Here is a 22,047-nt window from a genome sequence, read left to right as displayed (position 1 = left end):
CCACGGCGACAACGTCATTATGACGGCAGTATGTCAACAGGTGCATGATAGTGACTGTCCATCGCCGATACAATGGCAACGATGACGTGACAATGGCGGCATACGTTTTAGTAACGATATTCACCGACAAATACGACAATCTCTACTACGAAAGGTGAACCCAGCTCTATACGCGCTCTATTTTGCGATATATTGGCTGGCGCAGACAATCTGTCGCATGCGGAGCGTTGGAAATGGAGCGAATTGTCACGCGGCTACCTCGCTGATTGGGAGTTCGCGAGAGGCAGCGCATGTGTGGCGCGTGGGCGTGAGTAACAGCAGCCGCCGCAGACAGACCTCAATTCATGTAGCGCGTTATTTCTACATATGGTATCGGTGGCGTCATCTGTTAAGAGATGACGCGCGCTACTCTAACGCCATTTCCTAGTCATAGTCCCCGAAGACACGGTCTTGCGCGGCACTACGCTTTTGTTCTCACGCTTTCACCATACCCTCCACCTCCGCTTTCTGCATGATGGTTCCGCTGTACCCTCCTCCTACACTTTCCTCCTCGCGTTCTCTTGGCTACTACCGTCTTTTATTTGCCGCTACGCTCTGCGCTCGATGTTTAATTCTTTGCTGTGCTCGCTCGCTTCGTTATGCCGAGGACGCTGAGGGACACCGAGGGACGCCGACGTTCACTGCAGGAACGGGCACCTAAGAGCTGTGCTCTCAAAACGAGTTGATGTTGATGGAGCGACGAAAGTGGCAGGACGATGACGGAATGAAGACGATGATATGACAATGAAGATATGACGACGATTGTAGAATGGCAACGACACGACGAAGTCAGAATGGCGACGATGGAGCGACCACGGCGACATCACGACAACAGTATCAAAATAAATGCGTCAAGATGGCTGTAGGTATGACGCCACAATGACGACTACGACATCACAACTGTATGAGGACAACGAGATAACGACGAGCGCATGACGACAATGGCGTGAAGAGAGTCGGATGAGGAATCTATAGTGGCAACGACGGAAGGGCCACAACAGCATTGCGATTTCGGCGTGACAACGAATACATGATGACTGAACCACGACGATGGTTTGACGACGACACAATGAGGGGATTTGGATGACAAAGCTGAAATGATGATGTTAAAACGACTAGGACGGCATCACGTACACGAGCACATACATATAGTGAGTCTATTTGACAACCTAACCCACTAGGTCAGCGTTGTATACGTGACGGTGACCACATGACGAGAGTCTTTACGATGCCAAAATGACGTCGATGGAACCACCATGATGCCATAATGACGAAAGCACGTGCTTAGTGCCCAGAAATAATTGACAACTTGGGCCACTGCGTCGGCGTAGATAGATAGATAGATAGATAGATAGATAGATAGATAGATAGATAGATAGATAGATAGATAGATAGATAGATAGATAGATAGATAGATAGATAGATAGATAGATAGATAGATAGATAGATAGATAGATAGATAGATAGATAGATAGATAGATAGATAGATAGATAGATAGATAGATAGATAGATAGATAGATAGATAGATAGATAGATAGATAGATAGATAGATATTCAGAACGGCTGAAGTAGGGAAAAAATTGCTAATCACATTATTACAGAAAAGTGCAGCACTTGCATTGAATGCTGGTTGGGAGAGAGAGACTGAAAATGTCGCAGTTTAACCGAAGAGGCGAAGCATGCATATCGATAGCAAACTAATGGACAGCTATACTGAGTAAGGATAGTAGTATTATCGGCCTTGAAAACTTTTTAACATAGGCCTACTAACTAAATTACCAAGATGGTGTCACGCGCGCTCAAGCAAACATCAACACACCTCGCTGGGTAACCGCGGCAACTGGCTGTCGAAACGCTGACATGAGGAAACGCAGCAGCAGAAGCGAGTGAAGTGACATTCGTGCTGCCATCGCTTCAGGGTGAAGCTAGCGCCGAGAACACACCACACGCACAAAGCTGCGAGTTACCGATGCACCAATACTGGCGGACAACTACCTGTGGTAATGAAGGGAAAGCTACGGGGGCGTAGCTTCTGGAAATGTGTTACCGTGCCAAGTAGTCCGCCAGCATGTCACAGAACTTTTGGTTGCTCGGAAGAGACGCTGAATCGACGCAGCTTCCACGGGCGACGGTTTTGCGTTGACGGTATCGCGTTGACATGACTAAACATTTACATTGAGTGGTGTGTTTTATCTTCCTGATGTATTGTATCTTAGTGGCGTGTTTTATCCTCCCCAGCATAAACTAACGTGGTTGAAAACATCCGATTCTTTTCAGAAGCGCTCTAACTTCTGCGTACTTCGCCTCCGTAGCTTTCCCTTCGTTGACGCAGAAAGTTGTCCGCGAGTACAGACTCTGTCCCCAACGTAGATCGCCTTCAAGTTGCCCTGTCACCCCGTTTTCTTCTCTTTCAAGCGGGCGAGATTGGGCAACGGCTGTCGGCTCCTGTCGCATGATTCCACTCGCACATACAGCCTAGATAGCGCAGCGATGGTTATCGCCCTTGGATTTTATGCGGAACTTCACGGCATCAGCGACGCCGATGAATGAAATGCCCTTGAAGTTGGAGTGCCAATATAATTGCTATGAATATAAAAGAGGATGCAGGGATGAATTGGAAAGCGGCTGTTCGTGTTCATACGCCTCGAAGTGCTATGGTATGCCGAAGACTACTTGCGCATCAGCACAGCCGTCGGGCTTTGGGCCCGAGCTTCCTGACCCAACCGAAAACTCAACAATTCTTCCCGGCTTCAAGTGTCTCCAAGTTATTTGAAGGCTTGCGCATCAGCACAGCCGTCGGGCTTTGGGCCCGAGCTTCCTGACCCAACCGAAAACTCAACAATTCTTCCCGGCTTCAAGTGTCTCCAAGTTATTTGAAGGCTTCACCGTGCTCGCCGCAGGAGTGACCGGGAAGCTTGCGCTGCCACCATATCTACAGTCTTTACGCCAAAGACCGGCGTCGACTCTTCCGTGAACTGTCCTCCTCGTTCATTCCGTGTCGTCTCCACATCCACTGCATGTTAGGACATTACCTTTTGTCATTAGTTGCAGCTGTTTTATTTATGTGAATGGTACTGATTCTCCTTGTTTATCACTGTTTGCCAATGTCCGTTTTTTCTTTTGTTTGCTTTCCTTTGCAAATTCTCTCGTTCTCATTCAATGCGCTGAGATTTCGGCTCAGCTGCATAGCAACCTCTTGTAAATGAAACAAACATCCCAACTTCAACGCCGCCAAGCAGTTCATTTGTGACCGAACAATACTTTCGCTAGTTCCTAGTCGAGGAGGACAGCCAAGTAGAGCTGGCAAAGCCCTTCTTCCCCACTGGCACGGCACACTCTGCTAAGCCACTCTAATGAGGCTGATAAGATGCCCATTAAGTTTGCCAACCTTAGTAACAATGATTCCTTATTTATTTAGTTACCATGAAATGAGCAACTAATTAAAGGTCATTATTTAGGAATGCATTGCAATTGGTCCCCTGAGTTACTAAGCTCACTGACCTGGAGAGGCAAAGCAGAAGAGTGGGTTTAAAAATTATTCTGCAGAAAACTTAAGTAATAATTAACAGTCTCGGAAGAGAACAGCGATTTACAATAGGCAGCGAGGCACTGGAAGTAGTAAGCGAATACATCTACTTAGGGCAGGTAGTGACGGCAGATCCGGATCATGAGACAGAAATAATCAGAAGAATAAGAATGGGCTGGGGTGCGTTTGGCAGGTATTCTCAGATCATGAACAGCAGGTTGCCATTATCCCTCAAGAGGAAAGTATATAATAGCTGCGTCTTACCAGTACTCACCTACGGGGCAGAAACCTGGAGGCTTACGAAAAGGGTTCTACTCAAATTGAGGACGACGCAACGAGCTATGGAAAGGAGAATGATAGGTGTAACGTTAAGGGATAAGAAAAGAGCAGATTGGGTGAGGGAACAAACGCGAGTTAATGACATCTTAGTTGAAATCAAGAAAAAGAAATGGGCATGGGCAGGACATGTAATGCGGAGGGAGGATAACCGATGGTCATTAAGGGTTACGGACTGGATCCCAAGGGAAGGGAAGCGTAGCAGGGGGCGGCAGAAAGTTAGGTGGGCGGATGAGATTAAGAAGTTTGCAGGGACGGCATGGCCACAATTAGTACATGTACCGGGGTTGTTGGAGAAGTATGGGAGAGGCCTTTGTCCTGCAGTGGGCGTAACCAGGCTGATGATGATGATGATGATTTAGGAATATTTCACAGTACACAGTCATTAGATAGCGCGATTAGCTTGACAGGTGTCGTTAAAATCGAAGAAGTGAGATCGCAAATGTACTCCTTCACTATCATGTTTGTGGTCGAGGTATTATGGCTGTGCTCTATTATTACATTTCTCTGTGCGACAGCACTGTTAAAGTATATATGAAGAAGTTTTGTGCTGCACTTTTCAAGGGAGAAAACTAATATTATTTTACATTTCTTTCACAAGCCGCAATAATACCCTACTATATTTCAAATCTTCGTTAGGAAGATTCGTCTTACTGTCATTGCCTTCATGGTGATAAGTATAAAGGTGCCCTCATCATTAGGAGAATGGAAAAACATTTATGGTCATACTCATGAGAGAATGACAAAGAAGTGAGTTTGATAACGAGTGCTGACCTCTTCAAAGCGTGTGCGTTCTCCCGAATATTCCATGAGCTGTATTGCAGCTTTCGCTCACTAAGGGGACGCCTTCTGTTGCTTCTTCACCCAAGTGTCACGGCAACCCATAGAAACCAGGGATACTGTTTTGAGTATCTGAACAAATAAATTATGAGGCATAGCCAGGCACTGCCACTTACATTCGAGAAAAAAAAAACATCAATCACATCACACCTATTACAAACACACCCAAAATTTATTTGCTCTTGTTTGCGCCCCATTGTGCACATTGGTGCTTCATTGTTCTTGTGTACACTGACGAACACTTCAGACGGTCATCCAGGCAGAAAGACATGAGCGGACATAGTGAAAGCCTTCATCCCCTCTGTTTGTTCCCAGCTACCTATGCGACCTTTTTGTTTTTCCCTGCATCGCACTTCTATGTGTTCCCTGGCCATTTCGGAACAATTCAGAAGGGGTGGCGCGCCGCGGCGGCCACTTATCACGAGCAGCAGTGGCTATAGGACAAGCGAACAGGAAGCTCGTACTTGTCATCGTCGCAAATAATGGAGCCTCGTTAGTGGACGGAGCGGTGTTTCCCCTTTGTTTAGGTGGCACTCTGTTCCTCGTGGGCTCCAAATGGCGTCTTTGTTTTATTATTCTTGCCAAACCTTCATTGCGCCTGGACATCTCGGTGCTGTTTAGGCTGCTGACACGCTTGGGCTTAGTTAATGTGACATCCCGGGAACAAGTGGCATCGCAAGCCTGGTGATGTGTACTGCACTGTCGCTACGGTCAGTACTCTTTGCAAGCGCAGTAAAGAGAGCAATGCGCTGATCCGTCGTGCAGAGCATGACTAGCATTTGGGTTTCATATTCCTTCAAGATTCGCGTGTGTTCCTTATTTATTAGGCATTACCTCCTCTGTCTTCGACTGGCTAATAAGCGTGTGACATTCATTTCATAATTGGCCAGGGTCAGATACGCGGTGCTCTATTGGTCTCCTGACGCTCGTAGCTTGCTTGCTGCGCAATACAGATGGATTTTAATTGTTATGTTTTAATATATCTAGGTGGGAAGTATAGCTTTCTTGTGAACTGGCATACGCATGTTGCGCAGAGTATTGGCCTCCGCCGTCCACTTTCATTTTCTGTAAGATATGTCGAGAAGTTTTGACATACTAATCGCTTCGAGTTTTGAGGGAATTATTTAGAAATCGCGCACGTAGAAGCTCTTGTGTCAAGCGTTATAAAACTTTCAACGCACACAACAGCAGCAACCTATTCGTAAATAAGAACAGCAAAAACTTGTCACATTATTTTGCAGCAGGATAGAGTTTTCCAAAAATATGTAGCAACTATAAGTGTTTTTTTATCACTGGACGGTTTAAAGATTAACTCCACGGTCTCCAAAAAGAACATTATTGGGCACATTTTCTATATTATCTGCTTATTAGCTTTAATTTAAAACCACGAGAAAATGCATTCTCCGTTCTCGCTTTGCGATTTTATAAATCCATTCATTCCTAATTACGATGCACATTTATCACATTGCAAGCGTGGTCCTGAATGAGCAAGCGTCTGTGGTTTCGTTCCTATTCAACAGCGCTTAGCTGAAGAAATGCACGTTTCACGCGGTGTTCAAATTCCTGAACACTCATGACGTGGTATCCTTGATCAAGAAACTACCATTGCTTCACAGCAGCTGCGTTTCTTTACAACCTGTAAAGCGTCATACAAGGCCACCGAGAAGCTAATAGTGGAACTCACATCAAAAGTGTTTGAAATGGAACATGTCATCCATGGCCAGTAGCTTATCACATGCTTCTTGTGCCTTAGGAACTTCTCAAGTACTTAATATGGGCATTGCTATCTTTACAATTTTCTCTCAAGTTTACGGTATTTGCACAGCTAAAAATCAGTATATTGGAGATATTGGAGATATTTCTCCAGAGCTATTAGAGGCACTAAATTATACATATATTCTGTATATGAGATGCCCTCAATATTTTTCACCAAAAGATAATGAATACCATGACAAAAATAACGTTCCTATTCAAGTGGTCACTGTAGTATATTCCAGTCGAGAAGAACATCCAAATGCCCAATGGGTCATTCAACGCCAATCAGCCAGAGTTTCTTCGTAGATCACAGATATAGCTGAAAAAATTTGCTCATGTTTCTCGAAGTTCAATACTTGTTCTCCACGTTTATTCTTGTTGCAAAAAAATTTGAGAACTTCGTCGACAACTTATTTTTGCAGCACAGCTGAGCTAGAAAGCATGCATCAATCAGCATATTTTTAAGGTAAATTGCATTATCCAGTCCTTCAAATGGTCTGTATGAGAAGATAATGAAGTGGTGAGGCGGCCAAAATCATGGTAATCGGTCCATTCTCTAGGGAGACCCATTGTGTTCCCAGTAACTTCGCGCGGTTACATTTAGGAACATAAGAATACCATGGCAAGAATACTCATTACATCACAAATTCGGAACCAACGACGTGTTCTCTTCCGGCAAAATTTATTTGAAGCGAGGAATTGAGTTGAATATTTGTTAAGTAGCAGAAGCATCACAGCAATATGTGCAGGTTACAGATATGTAGATAAATAGGATTCCAATTGTTCCTAAGCCCTTCGTCACGCCAGTAAGCATTGCACTCGTCATCATTACTCGTGGTTTCCATTTCGGGTTCCGCACAACACGCACAATTGAGACGAATGGCAACACGTTATCATATTCCTAAAGGGTTACCTGTGGCAGATAGCATCATTCTAGTTCATGAGATGGTCTACTCGAAGCGGTGGACACTTATTGCAAAAAAAATGAAATTCGTAATCGGCTAATTAACAAAAATTATCTAATTGCCTCTTTAACTAATTACCGTATGGTCCATATTTCAATTTACAAGTTCCAGCCGTGAAGTGCGCAAGCCGGATCCACTTGGAATGAATTCGCAGGATGACACCAGTCCAGAGATATTGATTCGCGAACTTCGTGATGAAGTGCATTGGCGTTCCAGTTACTTTTGTGCTTGCACTCATAATACGTCGTTTTTTTCTCAGGCCCCTGGCGTAAAGCGTATAATGCCATGATACCATCGTGTACTCTGCATCGAATCGGTTCTTTCGACGAGTACAGTTCCTTCACGCAGACAGGGCACCGCTCTGGAAAAAGCAAATATTTGGCCATTAGATGAATGTCTGTGTCAGACGCACTGTATGCCATGGCAGCTTTAATTTCTAGACTAGACCACCGGTAACATCACTGCGCCTCTGAAAAAAAATGTAAAGGGTATTTTACTTTCCTCTTTCGTTGTTTCCAGTCGAGTGCGCAGGCTCTGAGGTCGGCCGACGCGAGGCCTGACTACAGCGAAAATAACCGTACTTTCTTGGCTTGACAACGAGTCTGCGCGCAGCCATGGCAAGCGAGAGAGAGTGGCGATGCATTTTCGCGTCGTTTCGGAACCCTTGGAGCTACTGCTAGTGAGCCAGCTTTTTGCGCAGCATCTGATGGCGTAGTCGCTACATTAAAGCAAGCTAGCGCTTGAAAGCACTATCGCAGGTCCCAATTCCGGAACGCGTGAACGTTCAGGTTTTTTTTGTTTTTTAATCAGCTATAAAATGTTAGCGCTTCGCAGCGACGTTCTGTGCCACGCCCTTCTATACCAGCTATTTATTTTAGAATGTCCGAATTATTCAAAAGTTTCCTGTGGTCTAACCTTTGATCTAATTTCTCGATGAGGCACCCAATAATCCTACGAGAAATCAAAACGCCTAAATAACTAATTAACACATTTTCTGTTACTAACTTTTTGTTTATTTGTTTTACGGCACATGTTTGTTCCTACGAATTAAAACCGCCCAAGAAAAAGCTCGGTTTCTTAAACGTCACTTACGAAAAGCTCCTCCCCACGTAAACCTATTAGCACACAAATCGTCCATCAGGCCAAAACTTGAATACGTTTCTGCTATCTGGAGGCCGCATGAAATTTACCTCACTAACGCCCTTGACGACGTAGAGAATCACGCTACTAGGTTCATTCCCTCGACATATTCTTACGGCATCAGCCTATCATCATTAAAAGCGGACTCCAGTTTCCCACCTGTTCCGTATCGCCGTCGCACCGCCGGCATATCATTGTTTCACAAAGTTTTCTTTTTCAGTCCTCTCGCCATCGCATCATAGATTTCCCAGCCGGCATGAAATTACGTCGCACAGAGCATTCATTAAGTTTCACTCGCCCCAAAATGCACACTGTAACTTTACTGTCTTATTTTTTTCCATCGTGAAGTTGTAGACCGGAACGGCCTTCCTTACGGCATCGCTGTCATCACCAGTTCACCTGCATTCACGGAAGAAGTGTCAGCGATTCTTTTATCTGAACTAATATTGTTTTAACTACTGTTCTAATACCACCCCTTGTGCCATACCCCCGTGTGGGGTCTTTAAGGAAAGAAAATAAAGAATTCCGTGGACTGCATCAGTTTCGAAATAATAATTTTCAGTGTGTCCGACGGAAAGCATTGGTGCTCCAGTTACGTTTGTGCTTGAATGCATAAAGGGATGTTTTACTAACAGAAGTAACTGGAACGCCATTGCGATTTGTCGAACGCTTAGAAAAGGAATATCTCGAAAATGGTACAGTCCAGAGAATTTGTTCCAACTGGGCACTTCTTGCGAACTGACAGGCTATAATCCGTAGATTTAAATATGTGCCGCAGTGTAATTATTTAAAAGGTAATTACCGTAATTACCTGACTTATTCAATTATACGCTGTTCTTTCTCGTTGAAGTTATGGCCGGCTCATCGAGTAATTTAGATTAATGGTTAGAATTGTGATATCTGCACAGGCAATTTTTAAATTTCTTGGACCTTCTGAAAAAAAATTTACCTCCCGGTGTATAAATACATACCGACTGATCATTTCTAGGCTTTAAATAATTTTTACTAATACACACACCATTTTTCTGGATAAAAAGGTTATTTTCGAACCGGATAAAAGTTGCACTTCAATAAAATTCAAAAGGGACATGAAACTTTCTGAAGACAACCCGGTGGCATTGCGAAAATCTACCTCGCCACTTTCTTCGATGCACGTCATCACACTGCGAAATAGCTCATCATGCGGTATTGAATAGTAAAGATCTTCGACGTCAACAGAAAAAATGTCGGTTACTGAATGGTTGTCTTCCAGAAAGGAAACAACATCAAAGACTCCTTTATGCCATAAGGATCGTCAATAGTTAAATGCTTCAACTGTTTTTGCAAGAAGCGGCTAACCAAAACCTGCCAACAGTTTTCACTGACTATTGTACGGAAAGGCACATCCGGTTTGTGCATTTTTGCAGTAAAAAAAACCTTAGAGCAAGTACCTTACATTGTTTTACATTTTTCACAATCTTGGTGAGGCCTATATTTCTCAACAAAGAAATGGCTTTCCGTTTTACCTTCTGAGCTTTCTCATTTGCCAAAATGAAGTTCTTGTTGACAGCCTCAATGGCTTTTTTGTTGAAGACAGCAGACGGAGCTATCACAAAACCGCCCTCTTTGTCACTCAGTAACCGCCGAAGTTCATTGTCCCTAAAGAAAGATAATGTCCTTTTGATCACAGCTGTCGAAGGTGGCGCGCTCCCGGTGATGGTCCTACGAAGGCAGTCCACCCCATCGAGGAGGCACCACTCCTGGTTCTCTAGTTCGGCTTTCCTTGCGATGCGCCTGTTCAAAGCCAGTAGCTCATGTGCAGGAATTCTTGGTTCCGTGCTATACTTCGGCCCATTCTTTAACGATGCAGCAACTTCGTCAGGAAGCCTAACGTCAACGAGTACCTGGAAACCAGTGGTGACAGGTTGCGTTTTTTCCTTTCTGCATGGGAGTCTGGACCAGAGGAGTAGCAGCAGCTGTGTCCACCCGAATTCTGTAGTCTGAGTTGATAGACGTCTGTAGAAACGAAACTTCTCGGCCACAATAGGCGCATCGCGCGTGTAGCAGACAGCTCCCAACCAGTCGTAGAGAAGGCGTACCTGCTGCCAAATTTTATAAGGAAGAATCCGACACATTCGCCACACGTGACCGACAGAAGGCCTGACGTTCCCGAAGAGACTCACCACGTCTTGAGGAACATGTCCATTCTTCATGCAGAACGTAAGCATCCTTGCACGGCACACAGCAAAAGCTATGTGACTGACCAGAACAGCAGGATCAGGAGATGCCACAGATACAAAAATATCAGGGCCCACAGTAGAAGAAAGATAGTTCAGCCCAATGCGTTGGCGGGCTAGTTGGTGCGAATGTATGAATACTTTGTTTAGCGCAAAACGACACACACGAGAAAGACGACAGGACAAGGCGCTACTCTCAACCGACATCATTTTATTGCGTCACTCCTTTATAGACCGCTCAAACCAGAGGAATATGCGCAGTGAGCACCATGCGGTGGAGTCACCAACATACAATCCCAAGAGCGCACTCATGCGACAGAACCCAAAAAACAAATTCAGTGCTGTACAAGGTTAAGGAAGGCACACCAATGCACTGTGACCCCAATGACTGAATGAAAAATGCTTCCGATAACTCTCGGGTGGTGGTGTCACCGCTCTTTTTCAAAATCATGGTATCATGAAACATGGGTTTGCGATTGCATGTTTTACAATGCTGAGCCAAATGGGAACCTGTGCTTGTTGGTATGCATCGCTCATGTTCTTTAAGGAGCTCGTTAACACAGTGGCCTGACTGCCCTACATACACTTTGCCACATGACTACTACTTCCCTTGGGAACCAGTCCGTAACCCTTAATGACCATCGGTTATCTTCCCTCCTCATTGCATGTCCTGCTCATGCCCATTTCTTTTTCTTGATTTCTACTAAGATGTCATTATCTCGCGTTTGTTCCTTCACCCAATCTGCTCTTTTCTTATCCCTTAACGTTACACCTATCATTCTTCTTTCCATAGCTCATTGCGTCGTCCTCAATTTAAGTGGAACCCTTTTCGTAAGCCTCCAGGTTTCTGCACCGTAGGTGAGTACTGCCTTATTACGCAGCCGTATTATGAGCCTATCGTTTCGTCATCGATTTAGGTCGCCAGGCTGGCTCGTTGTTCAGCCAAGAGGCGATTGTAAGCAAGAAGAATGGCACTGAAAAGTCCCGTCGGGATCGTGTGTGGCGCGGCCAGCTCGCAAATCTAGCGGATCTATCATTGCTGCCGCTGTGTTTCTGACTACCGCTTGACGAGTCCGATAAACCTCATCACACTACCTATAATTTAAAATTTGTGGATCTTTTTATCTGATTTCTTCAGTAGAAGCGGCTCAGTGAACACAGGCTCTGCCAAAAGACTAACCGTAGTTAGAAGAACAATGAAGAATGTTTTATTGAACTAAAAAGATACACAACATTACTGTGACAGCATCCAGGCACATCCGTGACCGCATTTCGGTACCACCGTGCAAGCTCGTGGGGTTCCTATCGTAAACTCTATATATATCCGCCGTTCAGCGCTACAACCAAAGTTTTACTTGCATTATGTAAATAAGAAAGTGATTTCGAAGTAATGGAATTCGAGCATGCAAGAATAAATGCTTTATAATTTATCCACATGCCACCGCAATCCCGGTTACATCGTTAGCGGCTTCTTGCGCAAGCACAAGAGCACTTGCAATGGATTCGCTAAAAGTGAACTCTAATATTGCTTCCTGTCCAATGTTCGTCTTTTATAATTCGAATCAAGAGCTCTTCACAATTACATACGCGAAGTTTACGATTACCATTGTTCCCCACGCAATTCTGGCGAAACGGCTCCTTTTAATATAGATGGTCCTTTCCTGAAGACGATGAGTGTTTGCGTGAGGGCCCCAGTTTCCCGAAAGCACTCGTAAAAGCTTTCTCTTCGTAGTCCAAGCCTTGCGTCATTTTAGCGAATAATTACGGTGCGCGATCTACATGAGAAAAAGCAAAATCCAGGTTCCGGCTGGAATTAATGGGGTGCATTGCGCAAAGAGTTGCAGATTGCATGCAGAATACCTCTATTGGAATTTCAGAGTTGTTAAAATTAGTGTACTGATGGTCTCCTTAAATAATTATTTATCGCACATAATGCAATGTATTGTATGGAGTTAGTGAGATTTCAAGGCACGCTGGCTTGGGAGTAATTCTGAAACAAACAATATTACTTTTACTTTATTGCGCCGTTAAATCAGAGGCAAACAGCACGATTGCTCAACTAAATTTTTCAAATACTTTTCTATGCAGTTAAGGGCAATAATCAGCGGAATAACAATGCCTCTCCTCGCTCATTCGGGAAGGCGCATAACAGAACCGGTGCCATCCTCAAATTTCTTTGCAATTGTATGCTAGTTGCGGACTCACCGGCGCCATTGGCTAATTGCAATATGTGACTTAACACAATTCGTTATCAAATAGACTACCAAAATTTTTATTTAACAATAAATTATGCTTTTCGATTTCATGCGGAAATCATCTTCTTCCATTTCAGGGAGAGCTGTTTAGTTTCAGGACGTAAGTTTAGCTATTGGCAGTTGTGCTACTTGTCAACCTTTACAATTATGGAAAACTCAACACTCATGTGCATGATATACAGTACTATCCTACTCTAGGCCCTGCAAGTTTTCACGCCGGCTCACCGAGTTCACATGCGATATCACCCCGTTGAATGTTCGCTCGTCATCTTCCGTGCCCTTTTCCAAGGTCGTGCATGTATCCTGTCTTAAGCCATACGTTTCAGCCTACAGCCCTTCCCTTCACTAAGCTCCGGGCTTCATGTGTTACAGGCCATGCTACAATTTACACACACACACACACACACACACACACACACACATATATATATATATATATAGTTGCAGAAACAAAGGCCCACCCTTAAGAAAAGTGCATGCTTTGTTTTCACGCTTGGGACGCGGCACGGCCTTCGTCAGGAGAAAAACCACAGCCGAAACGTTAAAGCACGTAAGTGCGCCTTCGTTTCTTCAACTACATAAGTACCGGACCTAGAGAACTTTCACTTGAATGGTGTATATATATATATCTATATCTATATATATATATATATATATATATATATATATATATAGAGAGAGAGAGAGAGAGAGAGAGAGAGAGTGAGAGAGAGAGGAGAAGAAAGGGGAAAGGCAGGGAAGTTAGCCAGATGAGTAGATCTCATTTACTACCCTACGTTGGGGAGAGACGGTATGGGGAGGTAAAGTGATAGCAAAGTACAATAAAGAAAGAATGCAGCATAGACATACAATCCCAGTCAAATATTGTCACCGTATACCGTCACCACACAGCACAGTAGCACTTGCAGCACTATAAACATCGGTTCAGGCTACAGCCGCTTGTCAACTTCCGTTGCACTTAAAGAGTGCAACAGCACCCACGTCACCCTCTTCTGCGATAGTTTGTGATTTCGGAATTCCAAAATAAGTTGCTCTGGTATTAGTCTTTGGTCGAATCGCACTATAGCGATTTAAGCGATCGTCTCTGTAAATTGTAACGAGGACAGTCACAGAGAAGGTGTTGACGAGTCTCCTCGCTACTACAGTCATCACACGAGGCGTCGTAGGCCCATCCGATTCGGAATGCAAAGGACTTAGGGGAGGCCACTCCTAGCCATATTCGACGCAGCAGGGTAGCTTCGCGACGGCAGAGGCCAGCTGGAATGTAAAGGCGTAGAGAGGAGTCTAGGTTTTGCAGCTGGTTGTTTTGAAAGCTTCCTGCGTTCCACAAGAAGGAAGTGATGCCACGCCTGAGCATTCGAAGTTCTTTAGTGACATCTGTCCTTGATAACGGTATCGGCTCCTTTTCGTCGCCTTCAAGAGCCAACCAAGCAGCGATATAGCGAGTTCATTCCCTATGACACCGCAGGGACTTGGAAGCCACTGAAATGTCACGTGGCGTCCTTTCTCGGTCAAGGTATGGATTAGTTTCCTAATCTCGAATACCAGTGGCTGGTGTGGTCTACGCCGCAGGACTGATAGCAAAGACTGCAGTGCTGCCTTCGAATCACTGAATATTGACCACCTTCGAGTTTGTTCTTGGCTGACAAGATGAAGTTCAGCGCAAAGAGCTGCAAATTCCGCAGCCATTGGTGACTTTGGGTGGCACGCCTTGAAAACAACGACTCCAGAGGAACACTGGGGACTTGCCAAACCATCAGTACGGGGTCGGCGTACTTCTCGTGCGAAGGCGCAGAGTCAGTTGTTTAAGAACGGGTTATGACAGCTCAGGTTTTTTTCCTGATTCCTGGTACGGTGAGGTGCATTGCAGGTTGAGCCAAACACCATGAATGAATTGATGGCTTAGTTACGGGGGTGAAGCCTGATGGAAGGCGGGTGTAATAATACGAAATTGTAGCACAAAATCATGCCTCCGGCCTCTCTGAGGGTAGCGTTGCGAGATTATGAGAATGGACACGGGCAAAGTGCCTAATGAGCACTCTCACTACTTCCACCGCAATCTGTGTTTGTAAGGCTTGGTCCCGGGCGATTGTAATAGTCACCACTGTCGATGTGCATTTCGACAAACCAAGACGAACCCTGAGAGCCCGAGCTTGTATAGCATGCAGAGCACGAAGAATTGCAAGGGAAGTGTTGGTCAGTACGGGCAAAGTTTATCTCAAGAAGCCCAGAAAAAAGCGCTGTGCAATTCCAACATTGCATGAACTAACATTCCACAAGTCTTTCCGTCCAAAAACTTGAAAAGCTGGGAGATTGCTGCCAGACGCTGTTTCAAGTAGGTCACATGCGGGCTCCATGAGAGATCTCTATCAATGATTATGCCGAGAAAACTGCGAGTCTTCTCATAAGAATTTATCTGGCCATTTGTTGAGATGGTGCAGGGTGTCATTAGTTTGCGAGTGAATGCCGTCAGTGCCCATTCGCATGGCGAGATTTCAAGACCTCGGTTGCGGAGGTGTATAGCTGTCAGAGTAGCAGCTTTTTGAAGTCTTGCACCTATCTGAAGACGTGTCACATCTGAAGTCCATATACATCTGTCGTCTGCGTACATTGATATCTTCATCGCTGCTGCCAGATGTTCAACGAGACTAATGAGTGCGAGGTTTAATAGGGTTATGCTTAGTACACCGCCTTGAGGAACACCTCGGTAGGTGTAGTGTCGTGCGGTAAACCACGCGGCTTGACACGAGACATACGTACGACTTAGGTGGTGGGCACTGAAGATGACAAGTGACCCTCTGACGGGGCGATGTCACATGTGACCTTGCTGAGCTAGCGTAAATACTGATAGGGCCCGGAGTACCAGGAGATAATTTTCGAAGATGGACCGACGTAGCGCCAAGGCATCCAAAGAAGGACCAAGGAGCCTGGTTGGAACTGAAGGGTTCTGTGGTGGCTATCGTAACAATCCTTCTGAGTCAGTTGCAAGGCAACGAGACGTGACGAGCCGTTTGCACAGAAGCGTTTGCAGTTTATGAAAGTCGGGTCTCAAAGGGCAACGCGAGGTGGCTGCAAAACAAGAGACAAAAGGGGCATAGCTGGTCGGGTCGTGGCGGCACAAGTTGTATGCCAATTTAAGCAAAATTATATAAGAAATAATAATACCTTTATTCAAAAAACAAGTGGTACAAAGTGCCAAGGCATTAGGAAAAAAGTTGCTACAAAAGCAACTTGTCTGGTCCAAATAACCAGAAGGTCCAAAAGGCAGCAGACAGCAAGGAGCGAGAAAAAAAAAGAAGAAAAGAAAGGAAAGAGGAAGAACGAAAATAGCGAAAGGAGAGAGAGTAACGGCATGTAGTACATATATCTCACTTAAACAATTTGCTTCACACATAAACCAACTCGGGAAAAACAAACAATATAGATATATAGAAACACAAAACTCTTAAAAAGAAAAAACATTAGGTACATGTTTAAACCCAATTCTTGGGGCAATAGAAATTATACAGTTCTCTGCCAGAGCAATTAGGTACATCGATGGACGCAGATCTGAGATTATCCAGCAGAGTGGGGAGAGTGTAACAAGTCATTTGGTTACCATAGGTTGAACGCACATGCGGTACATGCCAGTATTCCAGGGACCTGGTGTTATAACATGGGATGTTGTGTTTTAATCTAGCCAGAGATGGAAAAAGGCCTAAGTTCTGTTTGGTTTCTTTTAGCTATCCAAGAGCAAGGTAGTATTTAAACATATCACTGACTTTATTTACCCGAAGCTTTCAAATAGGGGCTCAGATGGGTAGTCAAATGGCATATCACTAATTCCGCGAACAATTTTTTGTGTATTACATAATGCATAATTCGCATAAGGCAAACCTATGTTCCAGTCACGGTGATCTACTGAAATGTGCACGGATAACATCGCGATGAGTGTGTGGTTGGAGCCTTCTTTAAGTTCATTAGCGCTGGTAGGAGATAGTTATTCTGTGCGCTGTGGTGGAACCCCAGAGAAGAATATCGCAGACAACTTGTAAACGAAAAGACTGACCCCGCTCTGTCTGCTGCTGCCGTGGAGTGCCGCGGTGGAGGATAAAATCATGAAGCAGGAACTCTGCAACGTCACCAGCACAATTGCTGGTGAGTGCCCGTGTGATGGCGTATTGCTCAGCGTAGTAATTAGCTACGCCGATCCACTTGTATCCTAAGGATACGTCGGAAATTTTCCAGCGAGATCAAGGCCGAGGAGGTTGACTGGACTAGTCGGAATGGCTACAGGCTAAGTGGGCTGGCATGCTGCAAGGAGGGAGGCTCGTGGCCTTGGCAAGGCTCTAAGCTAGCAGCGTGCTGACGCAAAGAAGAGCAGACACCGCACGCGGTCGTATGTGCGGAATACTCCGAGGTGGCAGCTGTTGGGGCATCGTGGAGCTGGGGCGAAGTGTAGAACGGAGCAGAAGCTTAAGGCCATCTAGGTTAGTATTGCGGCTGCAGAGAATATTGTCATTGAGTATGAATAGGCGGAGAGGTGGAGGAACGGGTTGGAATGATTAGAGCGTGGCCGATAGATGACGGACTGCAAGTTTGAATCGAAGAGCTGTTGATTGTGTGTATCACTGCAGCGGCAGGTGGCAAGAACGCAGATATCAGCATCATGGGCAGTGGAGTCGGGAGGGTCCACGCCATGGCGTGACAGGCAATCGCTGTCCTGGTACATGGAGCCGAACTTGCAAAAGACATCAAAGCTGTATTCTTGTATCTTTAGCGCCCAGCTATCATGTCATCCAGTCGGGTCTTTAAGGCATGAGAAACAGTACGCACATGACGGTCCGCGATAATCGAAAAGGTACGGCCAAACAAGTGGGGCGAGTGAAGTGACGGACGACGAGAGTGGCGAACAAGGCTTGAGTCCACGCAGGGATTGTGAGCAGTGACAAGTCATGGTGGGAGCGTCATCGCTGGTGGCATGCGATTGTATGCTATGAGGTTCGAAACAGTCAGGATTGTTCTCAAAGTGATCGTTATAGGCATAGGTAGCACGAGAAGATCAGGACCAACTGCTGTCACAATTGTGGGCGGCATCACCTACACAATGACAGCTAAAGCAAACAGAATAGTAATCGCCAGTCCTCCATTCGGCCGGATTGCGACGACGCAGCGAGGCCTCAGGCCTTGAGTATAGGAGACAGAGACGGTCAGCCAGGCGTGAGGAAGTGACGGCACACACTGAGCCTAGACCAACACTGGACAACTTCTCACGAACCATTGTTCGGCAAGTGGTATAGATTCAAAGGCGCCGGAGCACCTCGAAGCAGAAGACATAGCCTCATTTTCGCTCAGACAATTTTTATCAGGTGCGGCGCGGCTAGCGGAACTTGTGGTGCAGGTAATTCTTTGCACGACGGTGTTGCTGTCGTGTTAGGCACTTGCACGAACCAATGGGCAATGCGTTGGCTTTTGGCCTTCTCAAGACGCTTGGACTCCCGTATGATGGAGTCGACCGTGTTTCAGTCCTTGCAAAAGAGCAGTAAACGCAGTTTTAAATGCATCATCTGCTATCACTTTTAAAACATGTCCCACTGTGTCTGACTCACTCATGTCATCTTCTCATTTGTCACAAAAAGCCAGCACGTCCTGTTTATAAGAATGGTAGGACTTCGTAGAAGTTTGGGCACCTGACACCAGCGCATTATTCGCGGCGGCCGTATGACCAAAGGCCTTTCCAAACAGATCATGCAGCTTTTCCTTGCAGGAATCCCAACTTCCCATTTCAGCTTCATGATTCCCGAACCAGTTCTTTGCCGTTGCTTATTAGTAAATACATCGTTCACTAGCATGACCATGTCGTCTCATCGTTTATATTTACCTACATGCTCCGAGATGGCCAACCAGTTTTCATTAACGACGTCATCGGTTCCGGAAAGCGTACCTGGATGTCTTTGCTGCGCAAGAACAACCGTTAACGTTGCCGCTGTGAGGAAGAGGCGACCTCTTCTGTCATTGTGGAAAAATCCAAGCAACCACCGCTGCGGAGCTTCATCCTAATGAATTCAGCCATGCTCGCTTCTGAGTGGCGGTTCTCGATGAAAAATGGCGTGTCACAAAATGTTTCGCGCACCGCGCGTGCAAACACACAGACATTGTACAATGTCTTCCTGTTAACAAGGTTTCAAGAGAAGATTGTCACGATCTATAAGGCCCGTATGAGTCCAGTACCCTGCACATCCACCGAAAATGTGTCGCAGGCAAAGAGTATGCAAAATCGACTTTCCAAATTTATTTAGTGTCACAGTGGAGGTGGCAGAATAACAGCTACCACGAACGTCCTTTTCGATCGTCCTACTGAGTGCCTTCTTCAGAACGCTGGAGTGGCCTGTAAAGCTCTCTCTCTCTCTCTCTCTCTCTCTCTCTCTATATATATATATATATATATATATATATATATATATATATAATAGTGTGTGTGTGGGCGTGACACCTTATCCACGGCATGTCTTTTGCTCCTGACAAAGGACAACTTGTTCGGGTCTACTATAGAATTGCATACCTGGCTGCATTCGTTCACGAGGCATAACTGAATTTGATAGTCCTCTTAACATCAGTCTGAGTCTACTTAGTTGCGGGTCTTTAGTGTCATTCTGTGAATGATATATTACTGCAGAGGTTGACGGTTTTTGATATTAAACTTGCATTTTCCTGTGTTTAAATTGATGCCGTAATATTCAAAAGTTGCAATTAGTGAACGCACTGTTGCTTTAATACGGGCTATCATTGCGTTCATTACTGTTTTAACGGACTCCTTCTTGCCTTCTATGGGGCTGCATTACGCACAAATAAATAAAGCAACACTCGCTCTTCTTTCCATTATGCCTTTCGACGTCTTACCTTTGACGAATTTGGTGCAGCTCTCAAACGAGTGTTTACTTTGTTGGAACAAAGGGAGATAAATCAAGGAAACAAGCGGAGTAATCTTCAGATCGAGAATGAGTTCATGGCTCAGTTGTAAAACATAATTTATTTCGTTCATTATCTTGTGTCTTCCACGCTGAGAGGTAAGACCGACAGCAGCCACAGCTGTCCTCATGAATTGCACTATATAGCTCATACCCGTCCGTCTACTACACCTCACATTAGGTGTATAGTCCATTATGTTTGTTTTGTTCTTTTGCATGTCCATCAGCGTCTCAGTGTCATCGATAGATGAAGCACTCTTATTCATTGTGAAATAAAAGGTAATCGTAAAAATTCACGCGCTATTATTACGGCACACAGAAATACGCCAACAATCAACAGAGTTCCAAGATACAAGCAGCAGGGACGAGCAACTTACCGCCGTTGTCCCAATCCACCGCTCAGCCAACAGCGAGTACTCAATTACCAAATGACTGCTGATTTTAATTCATTTCATGAGGCTCCAGCTTGAGGCGTTGATATTGTTTACGCGCTTGCCAATAAAGATACTGATATTGTCGCGACACCTTCGACAACCACGAATTCTTCAGTAGTTGAGGGATGATAACCTGAGCCGCAAGTGGCACATTCGGGCAACGAAGCAGCATTCATAAAGGAGCCTGGACAAGCAATTGAGTAAAAAAATATTAGCACTTGAAGAAACTAAGAAATGCCGCATTTTCCAGTTTCTGCGATTTCGCACACACCACTTAAAGCACCACCTAGACCAATTCAAGAAAGAATTCAAAACCAAGAGATAATTCCGGCCTAAAAAATACGCGTGCAAAGTTGCACACAAAACAGTGTATCTTACAGTTACTCCTATTGAACACATCTCACCAGAAGCAAAGTCATGCGGGGTTCTGCATATTTCAAACACGAACGACAATATCAACTTTGAAGTCAAAGTCACTACCGAGTGACGGTTCTCAATGAAAAATGGCGTGTCGCAAAAATTTTCGCGCACCGCTCATACAAAGACACAGGCACTGTACACCGTCTTTATGCTAATAAGGTTTCAAGGGAAGATTGTAACGATGGCTAGGGCCGATATGAATCTAGAATAGAACTGCCATTCTCACATTCAAATTGTCTTGCAGGTATTGACATTCCGCGAAACTTATAAACGACGAAACGGAAACTTCAAACAGTGGCGTTGCCCTTTCGACGCCTGCGGCCGGACTCGCGCAACTCTGCTCTCGCAGCGCTCAGTTCCCACACTAGACGGAACGGAGCTGCACCGCCTGCTACCAGCAGCCAAGTGGGCCCGGCCATCGATCGTGTCGCCATCTGTCGAGAGTGGCGTGATTCAAGCCACCATAACTCCAAACACGTGGTGAGGCGCCCGGCACCCCGGAAAAATCGAAGAAAGAGCCTGCAGATTATCAAAAGGCACGGGTCAATATTTCTTTCCCTCTCCAAAGTATTTTTTTTTTATGGTGGCAGAGCGAAACTTTTGAGCAGAAGGTTTCCATTGAAGTTTCTGAAGTAATTAACCCTATCCATGTTGATTACGTCTATCGTGGTGTGTGAGTTCCCGGCGCCGGAGAACCGCAGCTAGTTTTATAGTCACGACTAACTAGACATAGATCTTGCCACTAATTTTCTGCGAGTGCAAAAATAATGTTTATATAGCGGTTTTCTTTTCTCTTGAGACTTTAAAAAATTTTAAGATATCGCCTCGAGTATACAGCCTAATTATAGTTCTCGAGCAGCATTACTCGAAGTGATGGTAATTACTCGCAGGAAAAATTGAAATGCATGATTGAGTAATTAAATAAAATTTCGTTCTAATTTAGAACTATTTTCTTTACGGCACGTCGTGAAATTTACGACTGTAGCCGGTGAGATTAGCCGATACTTCCACTTGAAATGAATTCCAAAGATCGCACGTGTTTTGACGTACGTGGAGTGAAACTTGCAGCAGAAGTGCACTATTGATGAACCTACTTTTTTAACCAACAGCCACTCAGTGCATCCAAACAAAAAGGTAACTAGAACGCCACTGTAATATTCGAACATATTGGGA

General features: G+C 45.0%; 1 protein-coding gene across 1 annotated transcript in view; it reads left to right on the top strand.

Moving 5' to 3' along the window:
- The window catches only part of LOC135919947 (uncharacterized), a 150,487-nt gene extending 129,077 nt beyond the window's left edge, over positions 1 to 21,410 (top strand). Inside the window, exon 2 of the mRNA XM_070532329.1 lies at positions 21,119 to 21,410. Within this exon, the coding sequence (XP_070388430.1) occupies positions 21,119 to 21,358 (240 nt within the window). The 3' untranslated portion in view covers positions 21,359 to 21,410. The remainder of the gene's footprint in view (positions 1 to 21,118) is intronic.
- Positions 21,411 to 22,047: the final 637 nt, after the last annotated feature.

Source organism: Dermacentor albipictus, chromosome 1, assembly GCF_038994185.2.
Source record: "Dermacentor albipictus isolate Rhodes 1998 colony chromosome 1, USDA_Dalb.pri_finalv2, whole genome shotgun sequence".
Classification (NCBI taxonomy): domain Eukaryota; kingdom Metazoa; phylum Arthropoda; class Arachnida; order Ixodida; family Ixodidae; genus Dermacentor; species Dermacentor albipictus.
The sequence above is the reverse complement of the archived record's forward strand: the minus strand, read 5'-3'. Positions and strand labels throughout refer to the sequence as shown.